We start from the raw sequence: 20,013 nt of genomic DNA, 5'->3' as shown, positions 1-20,013 counted from the left end.
TTTCTCTTGGAAATACCAACCTGAGCCTTCACTTTCAGCCGAAACATTTTCAGGGCTCCACAGTACCTTCATCCAAAGATCGTCAACTCGGCACCCAGAGCCTTTTTGCTTTTGTCGCCAGACTCTGACTTTGTAGGGACCTGTGGAACTTGGTCACCGTCCCTACCATGGGACCCACTGCACGCCACTTAGCAGTTACTTATGTGCCTGGAAAGCACACGAGAGTGTGGGCTCAGCTTGTCCATCAGGCCTCGCTCTCTGGAGGTACTTGGTGAGCTTCAATTCAGTGAGAATTTGTGGGGCGTCTCTTCTGGGAAAAATACATGGGTGGGTATCTCAAAAAAGAGAGATGGGAAAGACAGTGTCTGTCTCCAGGGAGCACTTAGTGTGGTGACAACTTAAATTTGATAGCCTCTGCTTACAGAAACATGGGAGAAATGTGTGTCCAGTCAGCCACCCTGGGTGTGCAGAGCCCTGAGCTGGGCGGCCCCGACGCGGCTCTGTCATGACTGTCGTAACCGGCCTGTGATGTACGCATCTGCTGGCTGGATCACTTTGACCTTCACGGAGTTGGTTGTAGAGATTTTATTTTGTTGCTAAATGCCACTTCCTGTCTACTTTCCTGTCTCTAGGAACCTAAGAAGCTTGAATTAGGTTCTTTAATGGAGGGCTTGATTAATGAATGAATTGATGTATTTACACCTTGTCTCACTCTACAAAGAATTCGAGGCAGCTTTCAGGAGATTTGCATGTGTTGAATAATGCATGACCAGGAGATTATAAATGGAAGCCGGAGAAAAGGAAACCTAGACACACAGCCCTCAGAGCTATGTGCTTGTGGCGGATGTGCGCTGGCTTCTGAGGTGACCGGAGAGGAATGATAGACATTCTCACTCTCGAGTAGGAAGCAAAAATCTAGTACCTTGGGGAAGCGGCACTCTTCCAAGCACTTAGCTCCAAAAAGAAGTTTGTCACCTGAAGAAGTCCTTCGACTTTGGGACACTTCTTCCCGTTTGTTGCCATATGCAAAAAATATGGTCACTAACATGATAGCATTATTTTTTTAATCATGTTAGCTTGTGTTGATATCACCACATGGGGCTTGTGTGGTGAAAACCAAGGACATTGGAGATGGAGAGTCCTGAATTCAAGTCTCAGTTCTCTTACTGTCTCACTGTGTAGCCCTCGGCAGGTGATTTGGCCTCTGTGCTTCAGTCCTCTCATCTGTAAAATGGTACCTGCTCAGCGGCCTGTTGGACAAATAACTTGCATCATGTGTGTGACCCTCAGTCTGGGACCCAGCATGTGGTCAAGCTCAGTGAAGTTCAGCAGCCTTACTATTGTTGATAGTACTGGTTTAGAGTCTAAAAAGTTCTTCCGTGGATTTTGTGTTTGCATTAAGCCGGATGTACAGCCCAGTGCCCTTAGAACATTTGATCATTTTCATCCCTATCCTCATAATGATACATTACATGCACAAAATAACGCATAATTTTTATTTGAGAAAGTAGGTAAAGGACCATTATTTCTTTATAGTAAGTCCTTCTGTTCAGTTATCTTTAAGCCACGCTGTGTGTTTGGAGCTGTGCTTGGTCACAGATCAAATCACGCTCTCTGAGAATGACCTGTGTGAGGGGTGAAGGGTGGAGGCTTTTTGGCTCCAACGGACGCAACCCCAGAACCTTGGACGGACATCCAGCCAAGAGTGGGGCAGGAGGGATCTGAGAAGGTTTTCAGAGGAGGAATCCTTGGGGTCCCCGGGAACCAGCGCTGTTACAGAGCAGGGGACCAGTGTGAGGAGGAACAAGATAATGAAGACAGGGGGGAGCTGTCAGAGAATCACGGATAATGGGTTGTGTCTGGGGCAGGGGGTGTGGCTGACCTGCAGGAGGCAGTGAGGCGGGTGAGAAGGGCAGGGGCGTGTGTGCCAGGGTGAGCAGTGCGGGAATTATCCTGGAGCCTCTGAGAGGTTTCAGCAGAATTGCTTACAGTGGAGCAATCATTGGTTTACTCGTCTTTCCCTTTCAGAAAGTGGTCTATGTTCTCTTTCCTGTCTAGGACACAGCATGATGGACACCCTGGCCGTTGCCCTCCGCGTGGCAGAAGAGGCCATCGAGGAGGCGATTTCCAAAGCAGAAGCCTATGGAGACAGCCTGGTACGGCCCCGCTTCTCCTCCTGGGGGAGGGAGGGTCAGTGTGCTGGCCTCCAGGAGAAAGCACCGGTTGTCAGGAAACCAGCGTCACGATAGCCATCCTTGACTGGAGCAGTGCCCAACCTCTCCCTTCGTTTATGGTCAGGATGCCCAAAAACTGATTGCCAGGTCCCCCAGGCCCACCCCAGCTCACGGCCATTCTCTTCCCTCCGTCTGCAGGACAAGCAGAACGAGGCCAGTTACCTGCGGGACCACAAGGAGGAGCTGACGGAGGAACTGGCCACCACTATCCTGCAGAAGGTAGGTGGGCCTGGCGTCCAATGACGGCGGTTTACCACGCGTGCCCAGATAGGGCCTCTGGTGAGCTGGAGGGCAGCCGTGGGCACCGCTCTCGTCTTGGGCATCATTTCTGGGCCTCGTCACCTTTGCTTCCTGTGCTCTGGGGGCTAATGCAGAAGGGTTGCGTTCACTGTGAAATCTGCGCCGAGGGACCTCCATCTGCCTTTTGGGATTGACTTAGTGGGTGAGGAGCCAGGGATTCAGCACTGAGCAGGTTACTCACTGACTTCCTGTTTCCTAGGCTGTGAGAGAGAGACAGGGAGTGTTTACTCACACTTCTCAAATAGTCTGTTGCTAAAGAAATTGTGCAGTCACCCCCCACTGCTTCCATGCCGTAAGCCCCTTACAGGGTGTATCAGTAATTACTGCTTAGAAACCAACCACCCCAAAACTCTGTGGCATTACACAAGGATTATTTCTATGTTCCACAGCCAATTCTCCAACTCCAACGGGGAGTCCGACAATTCAGTTCAATTCTGACACCGCTTGGAGTTAGCAGAGACCCCACACGTTAAGGGCTCAGTCCCACAAGACTGCCCCACTTGAGACACCTGTGCAAGTCTCCGGAATCCCCGAGTTACCCACTTCTGTCCAGTCTACTACAAATTCAAGGATCCCCAGGATCCCCCTCACGTTGGATAATTTGCTAGAACAACTCATGGAACTCAGGAAAGTGCTATACTTACAGTGACCTGTTCGTTAATTATAGTGGATACAAATGAACCGCCAGATGAAGAGACGATAGTGGGACCACAAGGTGTGTGGGCAGTGGTGTGCAGAGCTTCCATGCCCTCTCCTGCCCCCCACTCTCCCAACACATCCGTGTACGAACCAGCCAGGACAGTCCCCAAGCCTCAGTGTGTCCGAGTTGTTAATTGAGGTTTCATTAAGAATGTATCGTTGCTTAAATCACTGCCCACCTGATTGAATTCAGTCTCCAGTCCCTCTCCCCTCCCCGGAGGTTGGGGTAGAGCTGAAAGTTCCGTGGTTCACCTGGTTGGTTTGTTTTTTCTCGATTACAGTTGACCTACAATATTATATTCGTTTCAGGTGTACAGCATAGGGATTAGACATTCATATACCTTATGAAGTGATCCCCCTGATAAGTATACTACCCACCCGGCCCTATACATAGTTATTACAATGTTATTGACTATATTCCCTGTGCTGTACTTTACATCCCTGCAACTGTTCTGTAACTACCAATTTGTACTTTTTCATGCCTCCATGTTTTTCACCCAGCTCCCCACCCCCCTCCCATCTGGCAACCCTCAGTTTGTTCTCTGTATCTATGAGTCTTTTTCTGTTCTGTTTGTTTGTTTCTTTTGTTTTTTAGATTCCATATATAAGTAGAGTCATGTGGTATTTGTCTTGCTCTGTCTGGTTGTTTTTTTAGCCATCAGCCTCCAACTATCTAGTGGCCCCGGTCAGTTATCTCATTAGCATACAGAGACACTCCTGTCACTCAAACAATTCCAAGGGTTTTTGAAGCTCTGTACCAGGGTCAAAGAGCAAACCCATATTTTATTATACTACAATTTATTTCTCACTCATGCATCTATAACTGGCTCCATCTTGGGTTCAAGTCCGTGCAGTATGTTCACTCTGGGGTCTGACTGAAGGCACAGCAGCTACTTGTGGCCACAACAGAAGTACAAGACGCAAGTAAAAGCCGGCGCTGTCTGTTAAGGCCTAGGCTCCGCCCTGACACCCTGTTACCACTCCCTCCTCACATGTGATTGGCCAAAGCAAGGCGCACAGTCAACACAGAGCTAAAGGTGGGAAATGCACTTGACCTTTGAACAACACAGGTGTTAGGGCACCGACCACCCCGCAGTGGATAATCCACGTGTAATTTAAGTCGGCCCTCCACATACGAGTAGGCCCAAGTCTTCTGCCGGGCGTGGCACCTCAGTTCGTTGTCCTTCTTGGCTCTCTGCCTTCCTCTCCATCACCCCGTCTGGTCTGAAAAGGTGTTGGAGAATATGCCCCTCTTGGTGGCCCAACAGTTTTCTCAGATGCTTCCTGTGTGTGGGAAGTTGGGGTCCAGAGACCTTTGTACAAATGGGCTCGTTAAATCCCAGTGGCCTTGCCCAAGACAGCAAGGGTGCACACAAGCTGAAGCTATCCCTCATGACTCTTGTATCTGCCCCCTTCACAGGCCTTCCCGATGCTTCCTAAAATCAGGATTCACAGCCAGAGACTCTAGGTTTGAGATCCAGCCCCATTATTCATGAGCTGTGCGGTGTTAACTGATAACTTAACCTCTCTGAGCCCGTTTCCTCATCTGTAAAATGGGGACCATTATAGTATGCAGCTCTTAGAAGTATTTTGAGGATTAAATGAGGCAAAGCACCTACTGTGCCTAGCCCACAGTCTGGCACATACTAGGCACTTAATACATAAAAGAAGTTGTTAACATCACAAAATGATTATTTGTAAACTGTAAAGTGCTATAGAATGTTCAAGGCTGTAGTTGTACTGTTTTATCATAAGGCAGATCTGAAATAGGCTGGCATTCTGTTGAAACTAAGCTCTTACGTGCGTGAAAGAAAAACCCCAAAGATCATCCAAGTCACTATGCCTCTCCAATAACTCGTCCCCTTTGTCACCCACCTCCTCAGATCATAAGAAAACAGAAGAGCAAAGGGGAGCAGCCAATGGAAGAAGAGCCAGAGTGGTCACAGCCCCAGAGCTGCAGCGCCAAGGCGGCCGACGAGGGGACCACAGCCTCCCCAGAAGGCCACCAGGCTTCTGGTGGCACCCTCTGGGTGAGTCTCCAAGCCCCCCCACTGACCACCACCATGCCTAACACAGGTGTCCCGCATGCTGTCCCCATAGACATGGGGACAGCATGTTTAACCATCTGTAGTTGACTCATGTGCCCTCCAGACAGTGTAAAGTTTCCTGAAGGGCCTATGGGAAAGGGAGCAACGGAGACAGGAAATATGTGTGTGAGTGGGGGCCCCAAGGGGCAAGAGAGAAGAAACACAATGGACTATTGAAGAATATGGGGTAGGTTTTTACACAGAGACCAATTTGGGAAAACTACAGATGTCAATAGGCATTTTTAAAAATTCATTCTGGAAAGAGTTGCACTGAGTCCCATGCGGGCAAACAATAGCTTTATCACGGAGCTCACTTGCTTTTCTGAAACTGAAAAGGGACAGCAAGAGCATTGCCACTGCCGTTTGCGTCACCAAAATGGTCCTATCTAGACACAGTCGGGAAGTTGTGATGTGGGTCAGCCTGTTTGTCACCCTGACAGTAAGCCAAGGGACAGTGGCCTTCTAGTGACCAGGCGGTCTGGGCCTGCTCCTGTCTGCCGTCCAGCCACCAGGCCCATGAAACCCTTTGTTATCTGAGTAGCCCCAGCAGGGGACGTGCAAAGCAGTGGCTGGGCCTGTGAAGCTGGGCCTTCCGTGTGGAGGAGACTCAGCAAGAGGCAGAGGGACAGGGACGGGCTGCAGGGCTTGTGTCCCATCAGCCTTGGGCCTGCAGTCGTAGCTTGGGACAGGTCACACACAGGTGCAAGTTAAAGCCGAAAGTCAGATGGGTGGGGTGTGGGGAAGGGGGAACAATGCCAAGTGTTTACCCAACTCCTGGGAGTGGGGGGTCAGTGGCATTCATCCCCTACCGGGACAAAGTGACAAATGGGGGAGCAGAGCAGCACATGGTCGGCACGCAGTTCCAGGAGGGGTGGTCAGTAGCGTCACCTGCATAAACTCTCCCCAGGTCCTCACCAGACACCAGATGCATGGGAGGTGACAAGGAGTGTCACTTTAAAGTCTGTGGCTTTATCAGAGATCTAACTTCATTGACTTATCGGCAGAACCTTCCCTTGTCGACATGCTGTCAGCTTCTTTTGCTGCTGCTGTCATGCGCTGGGCATCAAGGTGAACAAACTACAAAGGAGACTCGGCCCCTGTCCTCCTGGACTTCGTTGTCTGGTTAGCAAAGCAGGAGGGGATACGCCTATGGGACAGCTCACAGTGGGCCCTCGTGGAGAGGTTCAGTCGGGACATGGAATTGGCATTCAGAGAAGGGAGGGGCCGGTACCGTCCTTTACATAAACTCTATGTGCACAGGGTGTTTACACATATTATTTCTTTAGATCCAAGTGAGAGCACCCCACATTATCCCCGTTTTACAGAGGAGTAAACTGAGGCCTAGCTAGCTAGCCTGAGCCACTGGAAGTCAGTGGTGGGGCCAGGACTAGTTGGCTCCGAGCATTTCCTAGACTCCGCTGTCTCCTGTCTCATTGGGAAGCTCTGGATTTGAAATGCCTGTTTTCCCACCAGATGCTCACCAGGTCTCCTTGTTGTGTCTATCGCTAATCATGGAAATGGTATTCCTGCTGCCTCCTAGAGACCAGAGGCACTGTGTGTGTGTCCTTAGATCGTGGGACAGCGGGCTCTCGCACCATGAGTCACAACACTGGGCATGGCAGCGATTACGGCCACCGCGTCCCCTTTCCCCAGGGATGACAGAGGCCTCCCCACCCTCCTCAGCCAAGCGCTGGCCTAACGCAGTGACGCTTCCTTCCCAAGGGGGCTTCGCACTCAGCCCCTCAGCTCTAGTCCACCCGGGAAGCAGGCGTGGCCGTGGGCTTCTTCACTGAGGGAGACGGTTAGAAGCGGAAATCAGAGTCGTGCTGGATTCCCATTGGGGTGCTAAAACAAATACGTCTCAGGGTTTTCTTTTCTCATCAGAAAAATCCGTCTTGCCAAACGCCTGCCTCCCACACAGCAGAATCTTCCCTTTGGCTCCAATACCCATGTAGACAGAGCTGATTCATTTATTACTGTTTTTCCTCAGGCAAATAGCAGAATATGGTTTATTTCTAGATTATAGAAAAAGGCCTAATGAAAGTCCCGCTCTGAGTTTTTTCTTTTAAGTGTGTTTTTCCAGGACCCATCAGCTCCAAGTCAAGTAGTTGTTTCAATCTAGTTGTGGAGGGTGCAGCTCACAGTGGCCCATGCGGGGATCGAACCAGCAACCTTGTTGTTAAGAGCACCGCGCTCTAACCACCTGAGCTAACTGACCACCCCGCTCTCTGGGATTTTAAAGAATCCTTGAATCTTTGATGTACAGCACTTTGCAAGCTATGTCCACTTCCCTGGCACGAGTCCACCTTTGTGGGACAGGCTGGGAGAGAACCTTGAGGATATAGTTTGGGAAATAGCCCACATGAGACACCTCTTGCATGAGCACTCTTCCTGGCATAACACATTAACCCCCGGATCATGTGTCCTGGGCACCTCACCGAAGGGACGAGATCATTGGGTGGTCCCCATCACCACGACCTTCATCCTTAACATGGATGCTTGATCAAGGAGGTCCCTTCCTGTCCTCTCCCTGTGAGTCCTCCCCGAGCCGTGATTTGCCACATGTAAACAGCATATTATTTTCAACAATGTCAGTCAAGAGCCGTGACTGCTTTGTCTTTCTCCATCCATGCTGGGACTCATCGGAACTGCCCCAAGCAAAGCGGCCTGAATGTGGGAAGAAAAGAAAGAGAACCCCAGCACCCAGCGGGGTCCCAGGCACAGTTTGCCCCTTTGAGCAGCCAATATAAATAGCCCCTGACTGTCAGTGGTCACGTTTGTGCAGGCCTTGGGCCAGCTCAGCATTGGCTATATGGTGGGCACCCTGCAGACACAGGTCTGCGGCCCACTGATGGCAGAATGCGTGACTGTGTGGGGGCTTAGTCATGGTCAGCACTGGAGTCCTTCCCTTCTGGTTCCCAGGATGCCTGTGGAGGAAGGAGAATATGTTGATTAGGGTTCCATCAAAACACCAGGATTCTCATCAATGGCCATTTTTAGCTCCTGTTTTGGTTTAAAGACAAGCACTCTGATTAGAGCTTTTAAAAACATTATCCGGAAGGAGAGTTTATACCTTACCCAGCCCTCGTGATAGGAATCCAGTGATTCCTGATTAGCGGTCTGCTTGGAAAGGCTTACCCCAAGTTCTAGCCGTCCTGGTGACGCGGAAGCCAGCGCACTTCCACTGTTTGAATCTTGTCCCCATTAGTCTCCAACCATCCGTATTAACAGACTGATAGGATGGACTAAGGTAACCCTTAGCGCCCACACTGACCACCCTGGAAGACAAGCCACGGGGGCTCACAGGAAGTGACTGGACCCGTCCTTGCCTCTGACATCTTTCCCACCACATTTCACCCCTTCCTCTGTTTGTCCTTGTCTCTGTCCTCGCTTGCCTTCAGACTTCAGTATGATGTCACTCCCTGGGCCTTGACCCCGCGACAGACACCGGCCTCATGCCCCTTGGCCGGGACCCCTAGCCCTTCCCCTCTAACCAGCACCATAGCAGGGCCAGCCTGGGGCCCTGGAGGGGTGGCACATTCAGCTCCCTCAAGTGCTCCGTGCAGGATGGTTGGGCACATGGCCCACCCACGTGGGCTAAGCCGATGCTTTATCCCAGCCGCTGACCGTAGTCCCCTGTGATGAAGGCGCCTGTGCTGGGACCACATCCAGGAGGTAGGACCTGAGAAGGACTGACCCTTGCCAAAGCCACCATATTGTGCAACTCCAGGAGCCCCTAGAGCACAGTGTGATTGGCACCCCCAGGGGTTGTGCAGCACGATGGCCACGGCTCTAGCTGCTGCTGAGGCCCCTGTGGGGAGGGGGCAGGAAAACTATCAGTTAAGGAGAAGGCATCCCATTTGCCCATCGCATGTTACTTCTTTTACTTCCCACCACAAGGTGGAGACACATATTATTGGACCCATTTTATAGATGAGAAAACTGCTTTACCGTAACTTACCTAAGGCCACACGTCTGCTGGCTGGACATCAGATACGTTTTTTTCTGCTCCAAAGCCCTTGATCTAACTTCTTCCTCTATAAAATGAGGTTGGTGGACTCAGTGATCGCTAAGACCCCTTTCAGCTCAGAGGTTCTAGGGCTGCACTGTCCAGTTCAGTGGCCACAAGACACACGTGCCTATTTAAATTGAAATTAGATCAAATTAAAAATTCAGTTCTTCGGTTGCACTGACCGTGTTTCGGGTGCTCAACTGTTCCTGTGGCTGGTGGCTGCTCCATGGAACAGTGCAGATATGGAACCTTTCCATCTTCCCAGAAATGTTTATTTGTCTAGGGGTCTAGATAAAGGAGTGATAAGCAGAGGGCATAACGCAGAGATGTGCCCAGACACTGGCCAGACGAAGCAGCAGACCAAGTCTCGGTTCTTGGGGACCTCACGGAAGGTGGCTGTGCTCACAATGGATGGAACTCAGCGTACCTGCCCGATCCCCCTCAGGTTCTGGGTCATGGTGTCTGGCGTGGAACCTGGGCAGACATGTACCGACCGAAAGCTCCCAGGCGATGCCACCAGGCTACCGGCTTGAGGATGCCCTCTTTATGACACCCGATGAGGCTCCTGACTCATGGGCCCTGCAGGGCCTTAAACTGTGGCATCCTGGTATTGCTTTCTCCTTTTTCCTAGGTTCTCCAACAACCTGGGCAGGTCTGGCACAGAGAATAACTGCGCCGAATCCCAGAATGCTGCAGAGCACGCTACTCAGGCTTAACTGCAAAACCCAGGCTTAATTTATTCCCGTTCAGCCAGGATTTCTCATCTATTCTCTTGAAAGAAACTTCAGTGTGATTGTTCTCTTTTAATTTCCTCCATTATTGTATGTGGTTCTCTGCCAGTAGTGGGGGTCAGGGCAATCCGGCTTTGAAAGCCTTAAGATGCAATATCCTAAAAGGAACTAACGAGCTCAGGGGTTATAATTCATTTAAGGCCTGTCTCTTTGGGCGCGTGTATACAAAAAGCCATCTCTGTAATAAGAAGGTGATCCTATTGATGGGAAATATGGTGACAGCAAGAGCCAGTGACTAAGACGTGTCCCTGTCTGACTCTGACTCTCTCTCTCTCTCTCTCTCTCTCTCTCTCTCTCTCTCTCTCTCTCTCTCTCTCTGTCCCTGCTCTATTGCTTTCTGTTTTCCTCAGTCTTTTCTCTTTGTGTCTCTGTCATTTTCTCCCTCACATTCGCTCTCTCCTTTGGCTGACTACAGTACAGACCTAAAGTATTATAATGAGTGGATTGAGTTTAGCGGCTATGCCTAACCCTGCAAATACAAAGCAAAGCTATGTCTCGGTTGTTGATTCATCTGACCTCTATTACTGGTCCCTTTGCACCCAAACCCTTGATGCTAAAAACATCCTCTCCCTGTTTTATGTTGTGGGCTCCTTGACAGCAGACTATTTTGAAGCCGTGATCTCGGCCTCGGGGAGCCTGGCAACCATGAGGAGAATCATACATAGCACCAGCACCACCCGAGACATATAGGTAGAACACGGGGGACACAGCGACTGCGAAGGAAGGGACAGTTGACCCTTGAAGAACACGGGTTTGAACTGTGCAGGTCCACTTATACATGGATCTTTTTTCAATAAATATTGTAAATGTATTATCCTTATGATGGTCTTAAAAACATGTTATTTTCCCTGATTTACTTTATTGTCAGAATACAGTATATAATACATGTAACATACAAAATAGGTGTCAATGGACTGTTTATGTGATCAGTAAGGCTTCCAGTCAACAGCAGTCTATTAGGAGTTAAGCTTTGGGGGAGTCAAAAGTTATACACGGGTTTTTGCCTGCAGGGTCGGCATCCCCAGCCCCCGTGTTAGGGACAACTGTATAGCCAAGGTAACCGGCGATCACACTCTGTGTTATGCACAGAGCCTCGGAGCCGGTGGGTGGCAGGGCTATCGGGGTTGGAGCATGTCATCCAGGAGTGCTTGGTCCCCTGGCTTTGAGGAAAGGCTCAGGTACAGCACCAAGAGGGCGGAGAAGAGCATGGACTTGGAGCCAGACAGACCCAGGGTCAATCCCTGTCTCCGCCCCCGACCACCCACGTGCTTTGGGCAAGTTATTCAACCCTGCCTCAGTTTACTCCTGCGCACCCAATCAGACTGAGTGAGAGAATGGATACGGTGCACTGGCTCCGTGATAGAGCTTCATAAATGCTCTTGTTCGGACTAATATTTACTGAGTGCTTTCTATGTACCAGTGATGACACTGATCCTTTAATGAGGAAACTGAGACTTAGAACAGCTGAAGGTTCCCAAGATCCCACACAGCAGGAGGAGGAGCTGGCACTGACCCACGACCTGACACACCACCCATTTCATCACTCAGTGCCTGAAGAGTTAAGAGTCGGGGCCTGTGTGAAAGCCCAAATTCTCACGTGCATCTTTGTGAGGCTTTGCTGGCATGCTGACATTCCTGGACTGGTACCGTCCACCAGCCATTCCCAGCCTTCCTCTTGTGCATAAACGTGCAGACGCTATAACCCAGGCCAACCCTTCCAGATATCACCAGCCTTTCTGCTGCTTTCATGGACCCTAGAGTGGGTAAGAGGAAGGGAAGAAAAGCAGAGGCTGTGGGTGTGAAAGAAAGGGTGTGCATAGAGAGCCCAGCCAGGGTTATGAGCAAATAATCAACTTATCCCATCATTTCCCAGGAGCCACCGAGTTTGCACTAACTGGTGCGTGAAAGCGTTGTTGTGGCGCCACCTACTGGGCAGTGTGTTCATTGTAATGAATTTGTAGTGAAACCAGGTCTGGGGTCTCAGAAGGGGAGTTTTCCACCCTGGCTGGAGACTATGGGCCAGCAGTGTCCTGAGACCTGTTGGAGACAGTTCTTTGGGACCTTTTGTGGTTATCAGGGTATAGTTTTTTTCTAATGTGAAACAATGGCTTGCCTGAAATAAAAGCCTGGCATCCCTAAGTCTCTTGTGAAGAACACAGATCCCATCTGGCTTTCCTGTTGGGACTTTTCATTTCTTGGTCTTGGCTTTTTTACATTGGGGAGCATTTTTGTCCCATAAAAATAGACGCCAGCCACCTCCTGGAGACACACGTGTACACACCATTTGAGCCACTACAAAATCAAACATTAAATATTTCCCCCTTTTTTAAACATTAAACAAATTGGTGTACGACTCTAACAGACTGTGGGAAGTGTGTGATCACGCAGAAGGGGAGTCTTCTTGCCAGTTCACGTGGGAGGAGTCTCAACAGTATGTCCCCCTGAATACATGGGGGTTCATCATACAAGAATTTTTTCCTTCATTTTTAATAACTTCACTTGCCAGTTGGCCATCAGTCTTGACCTCTGTCCTCTCTGATAGCCACTTACCATTTGTCAAGGATTTAGCAAAATCCTAGGTGGCTCCCTGAAGACCCAACCCCGTGAACACCTTGGATGTTGTCAAGCATCAAAGCTGTGCAGGACCCTAGGGATGGATCGGTGCTTGTCATGCCCTGGGAGGGAAGGAAGTGACGCCCGGCTGCAAGCCACCTGATGTGTGTGTGTGTGTGTTAGCTTGGCTCTCCTCCAAGTAAGACCTTGCTCTCCGTGATGTAAGTGGGAATGACGGTGGACTTCTTATTTCTTTCTCTTGCTCCCTAATTTTATCCAAGAAATGAGTAAAGAAAACAAATCAGACACTTCTGAAAACCCAGCCTGCAGCCCACCCCAAGTCACATTCACTCCACAGCAAACACTCATTTATTCCCAGTTCCGTACCAGTTCCTGTGCCAAGGGCTGGGGGTGTCACCATCAATAGGCCCTGGACTGCCCTCAGTTGCTCACAGTCTCATGGAGACACCAGGCAAGAGACAGATGTTTGCAGGAGAACGCAGTGTAGCACAGATAAGCCCAGAGGGAGCCCAGGACCCCAGCCCAGCTTGGGGAAGGGCGTTTCTCACAGAACACGGCCTGTTCGAACTGAATATACACAGAATCTTATCAAGTTGATAAGATGGGGAGAGCTCATCCACCCTGGGCCGAGTTGACCTGTGACGCTACATTGAAAGGCAGGTCTGGGGGCCCCTCATGCTCTCTTCTGTCATCAGAGGGATAAGCGGCAAGCTGCAACCCTGGGTACACAGTTTAGAGGGTCCATATTTGTTCTATAAGTCCATCTTCCTCCTAGATTGGCCCCAGGGTCTGGTGAGGGGGAAACAGCAGAGGTTTCCCAGGACTCTCTGAACCAGAACTGGCCTGTACCACCCTCTCCAACAAAATGTGCCAGCGCCCTACATATGAGAGTTCCTGGGCCCTGGCTGTGATGATGGGATGCTGGACCCTGACCCTCAGCTAGCTCTGTCGTTTCTCACGCTGGCTAACCATCCTTCGAGGTGAGGCTGCTGAGTGCATTGTCCTCTCCCCAAACTCCGGTCATGGAGAGCAGTGTTCCCCCCCCCCCCCAAATATCCTGGTGCTGATATTTGCTATTTGTGTTTGTTATTCTCAAACAGCTTTTTTAAGTTGCCACTTATTATGCATTTACAGTGTGCAGGGCAAGGTTAATTTTGCCCATCTCAAGAAATTAAGTCACTTGGCCAAGGTGTTGTAGCAGAGGGGATGTTGGAGCCCAGGTTCAGCTGAAGCCTGAGTCCAGCTCCAGCCACCCCAGGAGCCCTACCCACAGCTGTCCTTTTGTCTCCCATTCTTAGCACCTGTGGTGGGAGAGGACAGAATTTACTAGGGTGAGCACATTTCTCCCTACGAGAGAAGGCAGTGGGGCTGCTGGCACTGAGGTCCGCCAGCAGGTGGAGACAGACAGCTCACGGGGCCTGAGTTAGTGACGGGTACTTTATTTCATATTGCAGTCATGGATGCTTCCAGTGGCTTTGCCCTCCCCTTCTCGGCTTATCGATATAAAGAGAACAAAATAAATCACTAGTAAAAGATAATTCCTATACTAAACGACAAAGGAAAAAAATTGGTCTCTGTTAGATGAAATTCTTTATAACATTTAAGCTTCGAATTCACTGTAGATAATATTCGTAACACATATATATATATACATATAGGAGATACAATTTAAACATGTTTTCTGTCAGTCATTTGAAATCCCATTTCTCCCACTTCTCCTTATGTTTGAGTTTATTTTTCTTTAATTCAGGCACTAAATGGGAACATGTTGGAATAGTTCTAGGCTTGTGGACTGACAATTCTTGGTTCATTTATCTGTTATAGCACTTACGTTGTACTTACTGTTTACACTGCCGAAACTCAGGTTTGGAGTCTTCGAGGGGAAGACGCTTTCCTTTCTCATCATACGTAGGTGGCCCTAAGAAATACTGTCTCGGAGAATGGTTGGCTAAAAAGCAGCTGAATGAGAATTGGCTCTGTCTGGTTCCACTACCTCTATGATGCTTTCTAGAACGCCTGGCCGGCTTGCAACAGAATAATCAGGAACCTTTTCACATGCATTATGTACTTATTTGCAGCTTTTAAGCCTGAACATGAGAACAGCCCATGCTGTCCAACACATCTTCTCCACGCTGTGCAGTGTCAGCCCCAAAGCTGAAGGCATTCCTGCCAGTTACCATGCCATTTGAGTGACCCCCCTTCCCCTGTGTTCTTTCCACAGCAATCCCAGTCTGCATTCTCAGTCACCAAAGGAGAAGCCCTAACAACCCCTTCTCTGGGGAGTGCGTCAAGGCAGCTAGGGGACCAGGGCCAGCAGCCCAGGGAGGAGATGGTGTTGCCCAGCTGGAAGAGCGTGGACAGGCTGGATGAGACAAGTAAGTGTTTTAAGCAGCATCTAGTTGGTCTGTGGGTTGCAGAAGTGCTGTTCGGAGGCTTCTCGGCTATCACATGGCCACTCAGCTTTGCCTCCCATCAGTCAAGTGGTGTGTGCCCATTTGGGGCAGCCGAGCCACTGAGTCACAAAGCCTATAGCACAGCACGCAGTATGTGATGTGTTTTCTGCCTAGGCAGTTTTCCTATTGAGACCTGGGCAAGTGTGTTAAACTCGCTTGGCTGCACAGCCCACTTCAAATGCCGGGAGAATGGATGGAAACATGACTAGCGACCAGTCTATGGATTAGGAGGGTGTGTCTTATATAGGCCAGGAACGCTAATCCAACCTGATGACATACCTGTGGTATGTCAGTGTCAAAGGGATTTGCGTCCCAGCATCGGTCTGGTTGTAAGAGTGTCCTTTCTGAAACCTGACATGTTTGTCAGGGCAGCACTCACTGCTATAACAAGTAAACCAACAATTGAGGTGGTTTAATGCAATAGTTTTACGTTTCATCACACAACAGCGCAATGCAGTGTCCTGGCTGTGGGAGGCCTTCAGAACCCCAAGGCTCCTTCTACCTTGTGGCTCTGTGATTCTCTAGGACCTTGTAGAGCTTTCCATTGGGTCATTCACCTCCAGCCAGCAGATAGAGAAAGAGAGAATGGAAATGTCAGTGCACCTGCTTGCTAACCACCTCAGCAGTGAAATGGCATGCAAAGCATTTTCATACTCATTCCCTGGGCAAGAACTAGTCACATGGCCCCACCTCGATGCAAGGGAGTCTGGGAAATGTAGTCCAAGCTGAGCAAATGTATCCCAGCACCATGGCTCTACCATGAAAAGGGCGGGGCACATGAGTTTTTCTCTGCCACACCAAAAGATGGCATGACTAGTCCCTCTTCCTGCTAATTCTCTTGGAATGTACTGCCTCAACATAGGGCAATTGAATACACCTCTCCAGAGACTCAACATCTGTGTCTTTTATAAAGCTGTCACGTCATGAAATCCCTCACAACAAAGAGTCTCAAATTAGTTGAGTCACTTTCCCAAAGTCACACATCAGAAAGCTGCAAGATGCTTGGAACCACATGAGTGACAGCAAGGACTGTGAAGCCCCCATGCCCGGGTCAAGTAGGTCTGTTGTGTCCCATGATTGTGGGGGTAAAGCTACTGAACCCACCCGACACAGGTCAGTTCCTTTCTCACCTAGAAACACATACTTATATAGGAAGCTAGGCATATGTGTCCTCACAAGAAGAAACCACTAAAAATATTCTCAGCCCATGTTATCTGTCAGATCTACACCCCTTTCCTCAGCCACAAAAACAATAAACTAGCAGCAAAAATACTCATCTTAGAAATATGCTTTTAAAGATTGTGCTATCACTTCTACTCCCTAAGGGAAAAGATTTAACTAACAGCTTTAAGCAAATTCCAGTGTTATCACAGTGCAAAGAATAAAAAGACACTAAATATTTTTTCAAAGTCATTCTAAAGATTTTCCAAAAGAGACTGTTTTCACGTTAACCTTTTAGTACCTACCAGTGGAAACTGCAAAGATTCTGTGAGCACATGAAATTTTCTTTGTTTATGTCTGTGGCTTTTGGTTTTGTTTTTAAGTGCATTTTTCCTTTCTAGATATGCTTTCCCTCCCCCCAGTCCATATCCATTCATTCATTCACCCATTCATTCATATGTTTTCTTTCTCTGTCACCATGGATTGAAAATTTTCAGAGAAGGGACTCTTAGATGAGAATATCATATAATAGAGCTTCAATAAACAATACTAACTACCTTTGGAAAATCACGTCATGATGTACAGTGTCCACCTGCCGGCGGATTGTATTTATTCCTTCACAGCATGGCTGTCGTCATCTTGTGTGGCAGATAAAAACCTTGAGGGGCAGTGAGGGTAAGTGACAAGATCCCACCGCTCGTGGGAGCATATCTGGTCCTCAGACACAAACAGAGTGACTCCAGTTTGCAGATTTTTTTCAACTCCTGCCCGATAATGTGTCTCCACACCATAAAGATAAACGAACAAGGATAAAAACAGCATTTCAAAATTCAAATGTACAAACTGATAACTTAAAGGGTATTATAAAAACTTCTAAAAGACACTCAGTTTCACAAAATCGTTCCCCACTGATTTAGAAGCATGCCAGACACATTGGCAGAGGATTTTGGTTTTCAAAACATGACTTTGTGTGTAATTCACTGTAAAATAACACATCCGCGTGTAATTTATCAGTTGGGTAAGAACATAAAACTTAGTTCAACAACATCAAACACACACAAAAAAGATTTCACACACTGCCCCAAATCCATGCAGCTCTCAAGATGAGGATTTAAAAATTTTGTTTTAAATCAATAAATAAAGCACTTGTGTAGAAAACGGCTGGTTTTCTGAGCACTGCTCGGCCTTTGACGTGGTAAAATGCCCAGGCCAAGCCCGGCGGTCCTGACAGACGTCTGGTATGTTTCCAGGAGGCAGATTACTCCCAGACATCGCGGCTTAGTTCTCAGCAGAGCAGAAATGTAGGACAGACGAGGCCCAGAGGTGAAGGTCATCTTAGAAGGTTCATGTCCACTGGGCTCTTTTCGGCAGTTCTGTTTCTGCCTTGGGGGGTAAGGGGGTTCTGGAGCCTGGTAGTCCACAGCTGGGGTCAGCTGGAGGAACACTGCGGCCGAGCAGACCACAGCAACTCCACTCTCTGTCTTGGCGGGGCTTATAGCAGTGGATGGATTCCCCCAACACCCATCTTCTTTTTCTCGACCTTGACTGAGCATCGACTGTATGCACAGCTGAGAACTAACGATCAGGGACAGCCCCTGCTCTTGAGTTGCTTAGTCACTATTGTCTGCACACGCATGAAAGAGTGGGAACATGGGGAAAGCAGAGGAGGGAGAGGGGGTGGATCCCGGGAGGCATCCCCGGGGGACAAAGGGAACATCTGTTGGAGCACAGGTGTGGTGTTTAGCAATTCTGACGATGCTGCTTGACAACCAAGGTTTTCAGAGGGTTGGGTATTCACGGAGACATCTGTGCTTTTGCTGAGCTAGAAGTTGGCCAACTCCTAGCTTCCCCAAAGGAACGTGGCAACCTGGGGTTGTAAAAGATAGGAGAGAGGAGCTGGCAATGAGCTGCATCCCCCCGCCCATCAGGTAGTGGGTGTGACAGGTGGGTCCACGTCTACCCTGGAGCCAGGCCCTGAGCGGTGTCAGCAGAGGTCTTCCCGCTGGCTTCCTCCCATGGCCTCAGAGAAGCTGCAGACGGCGGGGCTCATTGAGAGCCTCACAGGGAAGCCCAGAAACAAGAGCTTCTGCAGCCTCTGGGGGCCTGTGATCATTAACAAGGAGTTTTGACAAGCCCAGGATGGGTTCCAGAACTGGCTGGGGGCTCGGGGTACAGCAGCGAAGAAGAGGGGGCCCTGCCTTCAAGGAGCTCACCATCAGGGTTGGGGGCAGGGTGGACAACCAAAAACTAAACCATAATGGAGTTTAAGAGTTAAAGAATGAAGTTTTTCAGCAAAGCTCGGAGAACAGAGTAGCCGGCTCCTCCAGAAGAGAAGGCCTAAGGTGCCTCGGGGGACCAGTGTCAGAGTGTCTGGCAGGACCCTGCCTGGCGTTCTGTCACAGCACAGTTGGGACCCTTCAGGCCTCCAGCCCAGGCGCTGGTGTCCCAGGAAGTGGTTCCTCCAAAGCCCTAGTCCCCATCGCTCACCCCCAGGGAGTCCTGCAAGATTCCTGATACAGGAAAACAGCTTCTGTTGGCAGCTGCTGTGCCAGAGGCCGCAGTGTTGGGCCAGGTACCCATAGCTGAAGGAGAGCCAGGTCATCTCCCAGAGACTTCCCATCCCCGGGCCCATGGGCAGAAAATATTTTTTTGTTTGCCTTCAGCCAAAACAAGACAAAGTCACTTTGTCCTCTGGCCTGCTGGTCCCCGCCGATGGCCCAGCCGCCAGTCATCACAGATGCTCTGGGTAGAACTGAGCCCAGTTTAGGCCAGTCCAGACCATGACCCCGGACTGAGACCCACCCCAGCCTGCTCCCGCAACGCCTGACAGCTGGCCGAGCGCTTCCTGTCTTAACCAGGAGCTGCCTTGGAGTCTGACAAAGATGCAGCCTGTCCCACCTTGACCAGTTATGGGCTCTGTGGCCTTTGACTAGTTATTGTGACGTTTGACTTAGTTACCTGTGTTTTCCTCATCTGTAAAATGAGGTTGGAAATACCGACCTCTTTCTGCCTCGAGCCCTTTCCGGAATGAGGCGTGTGCCCTGAGTTGAAAATAAGCTGAGCAGGAAAAAACTCTGTTCTTCCTCCACGGCTCACACAAAACACGTCTGTGACCAGATGTGCCAGGTTTTTCTCCAAACCAACCGGTTATATAACACCAGCTGGGTTTTGCAGAGTCCCGATGGGAACTGGATGGCCCTGTCCTACAATTCAGTTCAGTTCTGACACTCCTTACCTGGAGTTAATGACAGATTTCACCGTTAAAGGTTAAGCCAGCTCTGCATGTCTTCAGATACCAATTTTAAGTCCCAGGTTGTCACCTGGACTTTGGCCGACCGGCTATAAATCAGGGCTCCTGTGACCCACTCCTCGTGTTCAGTGATTTGCTAGAGCCGCTCACAGATCTCAGAGAAACACTTGCCTATGTTTGCTGGTTTGTTATATAATAATGGATATGATAAAGCATACAGATGGGCAGCCAGGTGAAGAGGTACATAGGGTCGGCCCCAAAGGGTCCCCAGCACAGGAGCTTCTGTCCCCGTGGACTTGGGGTGCACCACCCTCCTGGCTCCTGGCACATGGATGCGCTCACCAACCCAGAAGCTCTCTGAACCCCAACTTTGGGTATTTTTATGGAGGCTTCATCAGGTAGGCATAACCCATTGTTAACCCATTTTCTAACCCATCTCTCCTCTCTGAAGG

The 20,013-nt window shown here is 49.6% G+C and overlaps 1 protein-coding gene across 4 annotated transcripts in view; it reads left to right on the top strand.

The window, feature by feature from the left end:
* Positions 1-20,013, top strand: part of MYRIP (myosin VIIA and Rab interacting protein) — a 224,954-nt gene that overhangs the window by 163,542 nt on the left and 41,399 nt on the right. For all 4 annotated transcript variants that reach the window (XM_019727577.3, XM_019727578.3, XM_019727576.3 and 1 more), the window contains 4 exons: positions 2,059-2,156; positions 2,373-2,453; positions 5,117-5,263; positions 14,919-15,072. In XM_019727577.3, coding sequence (XP_019583136.3) covers positions 2,059-2,156; positions 2,373-2,453; positions 5,117-5,263; positions 14,919-15,072 — 480 coding nt within the window. The remainder of the gene's footprint in view (positions 1-2,058; positions 2,157-2,372; positions 2,454-5,116; positions 5,264-14,918; positions 15,073-20,013) is intronic.

Source organism: Rhinolophus sinicus, chromosome 5, assembly GCF_057876585.1.
Source record: "Rhinolophus sinicus isolate RSI-liver-muscle chromosome 5, RSI-T2T, whole genome shotgun sequence".
Lineage (NCBI taxonomy): Eukaryota > Metazoa > Chordata > Mammalia > Chiroptera > Rhinolophidae > Rhinolophus > Rhinolophus sinicus.
This window is presented reverse-complemented; position numbering and strand designations above follow the sequence as displayed.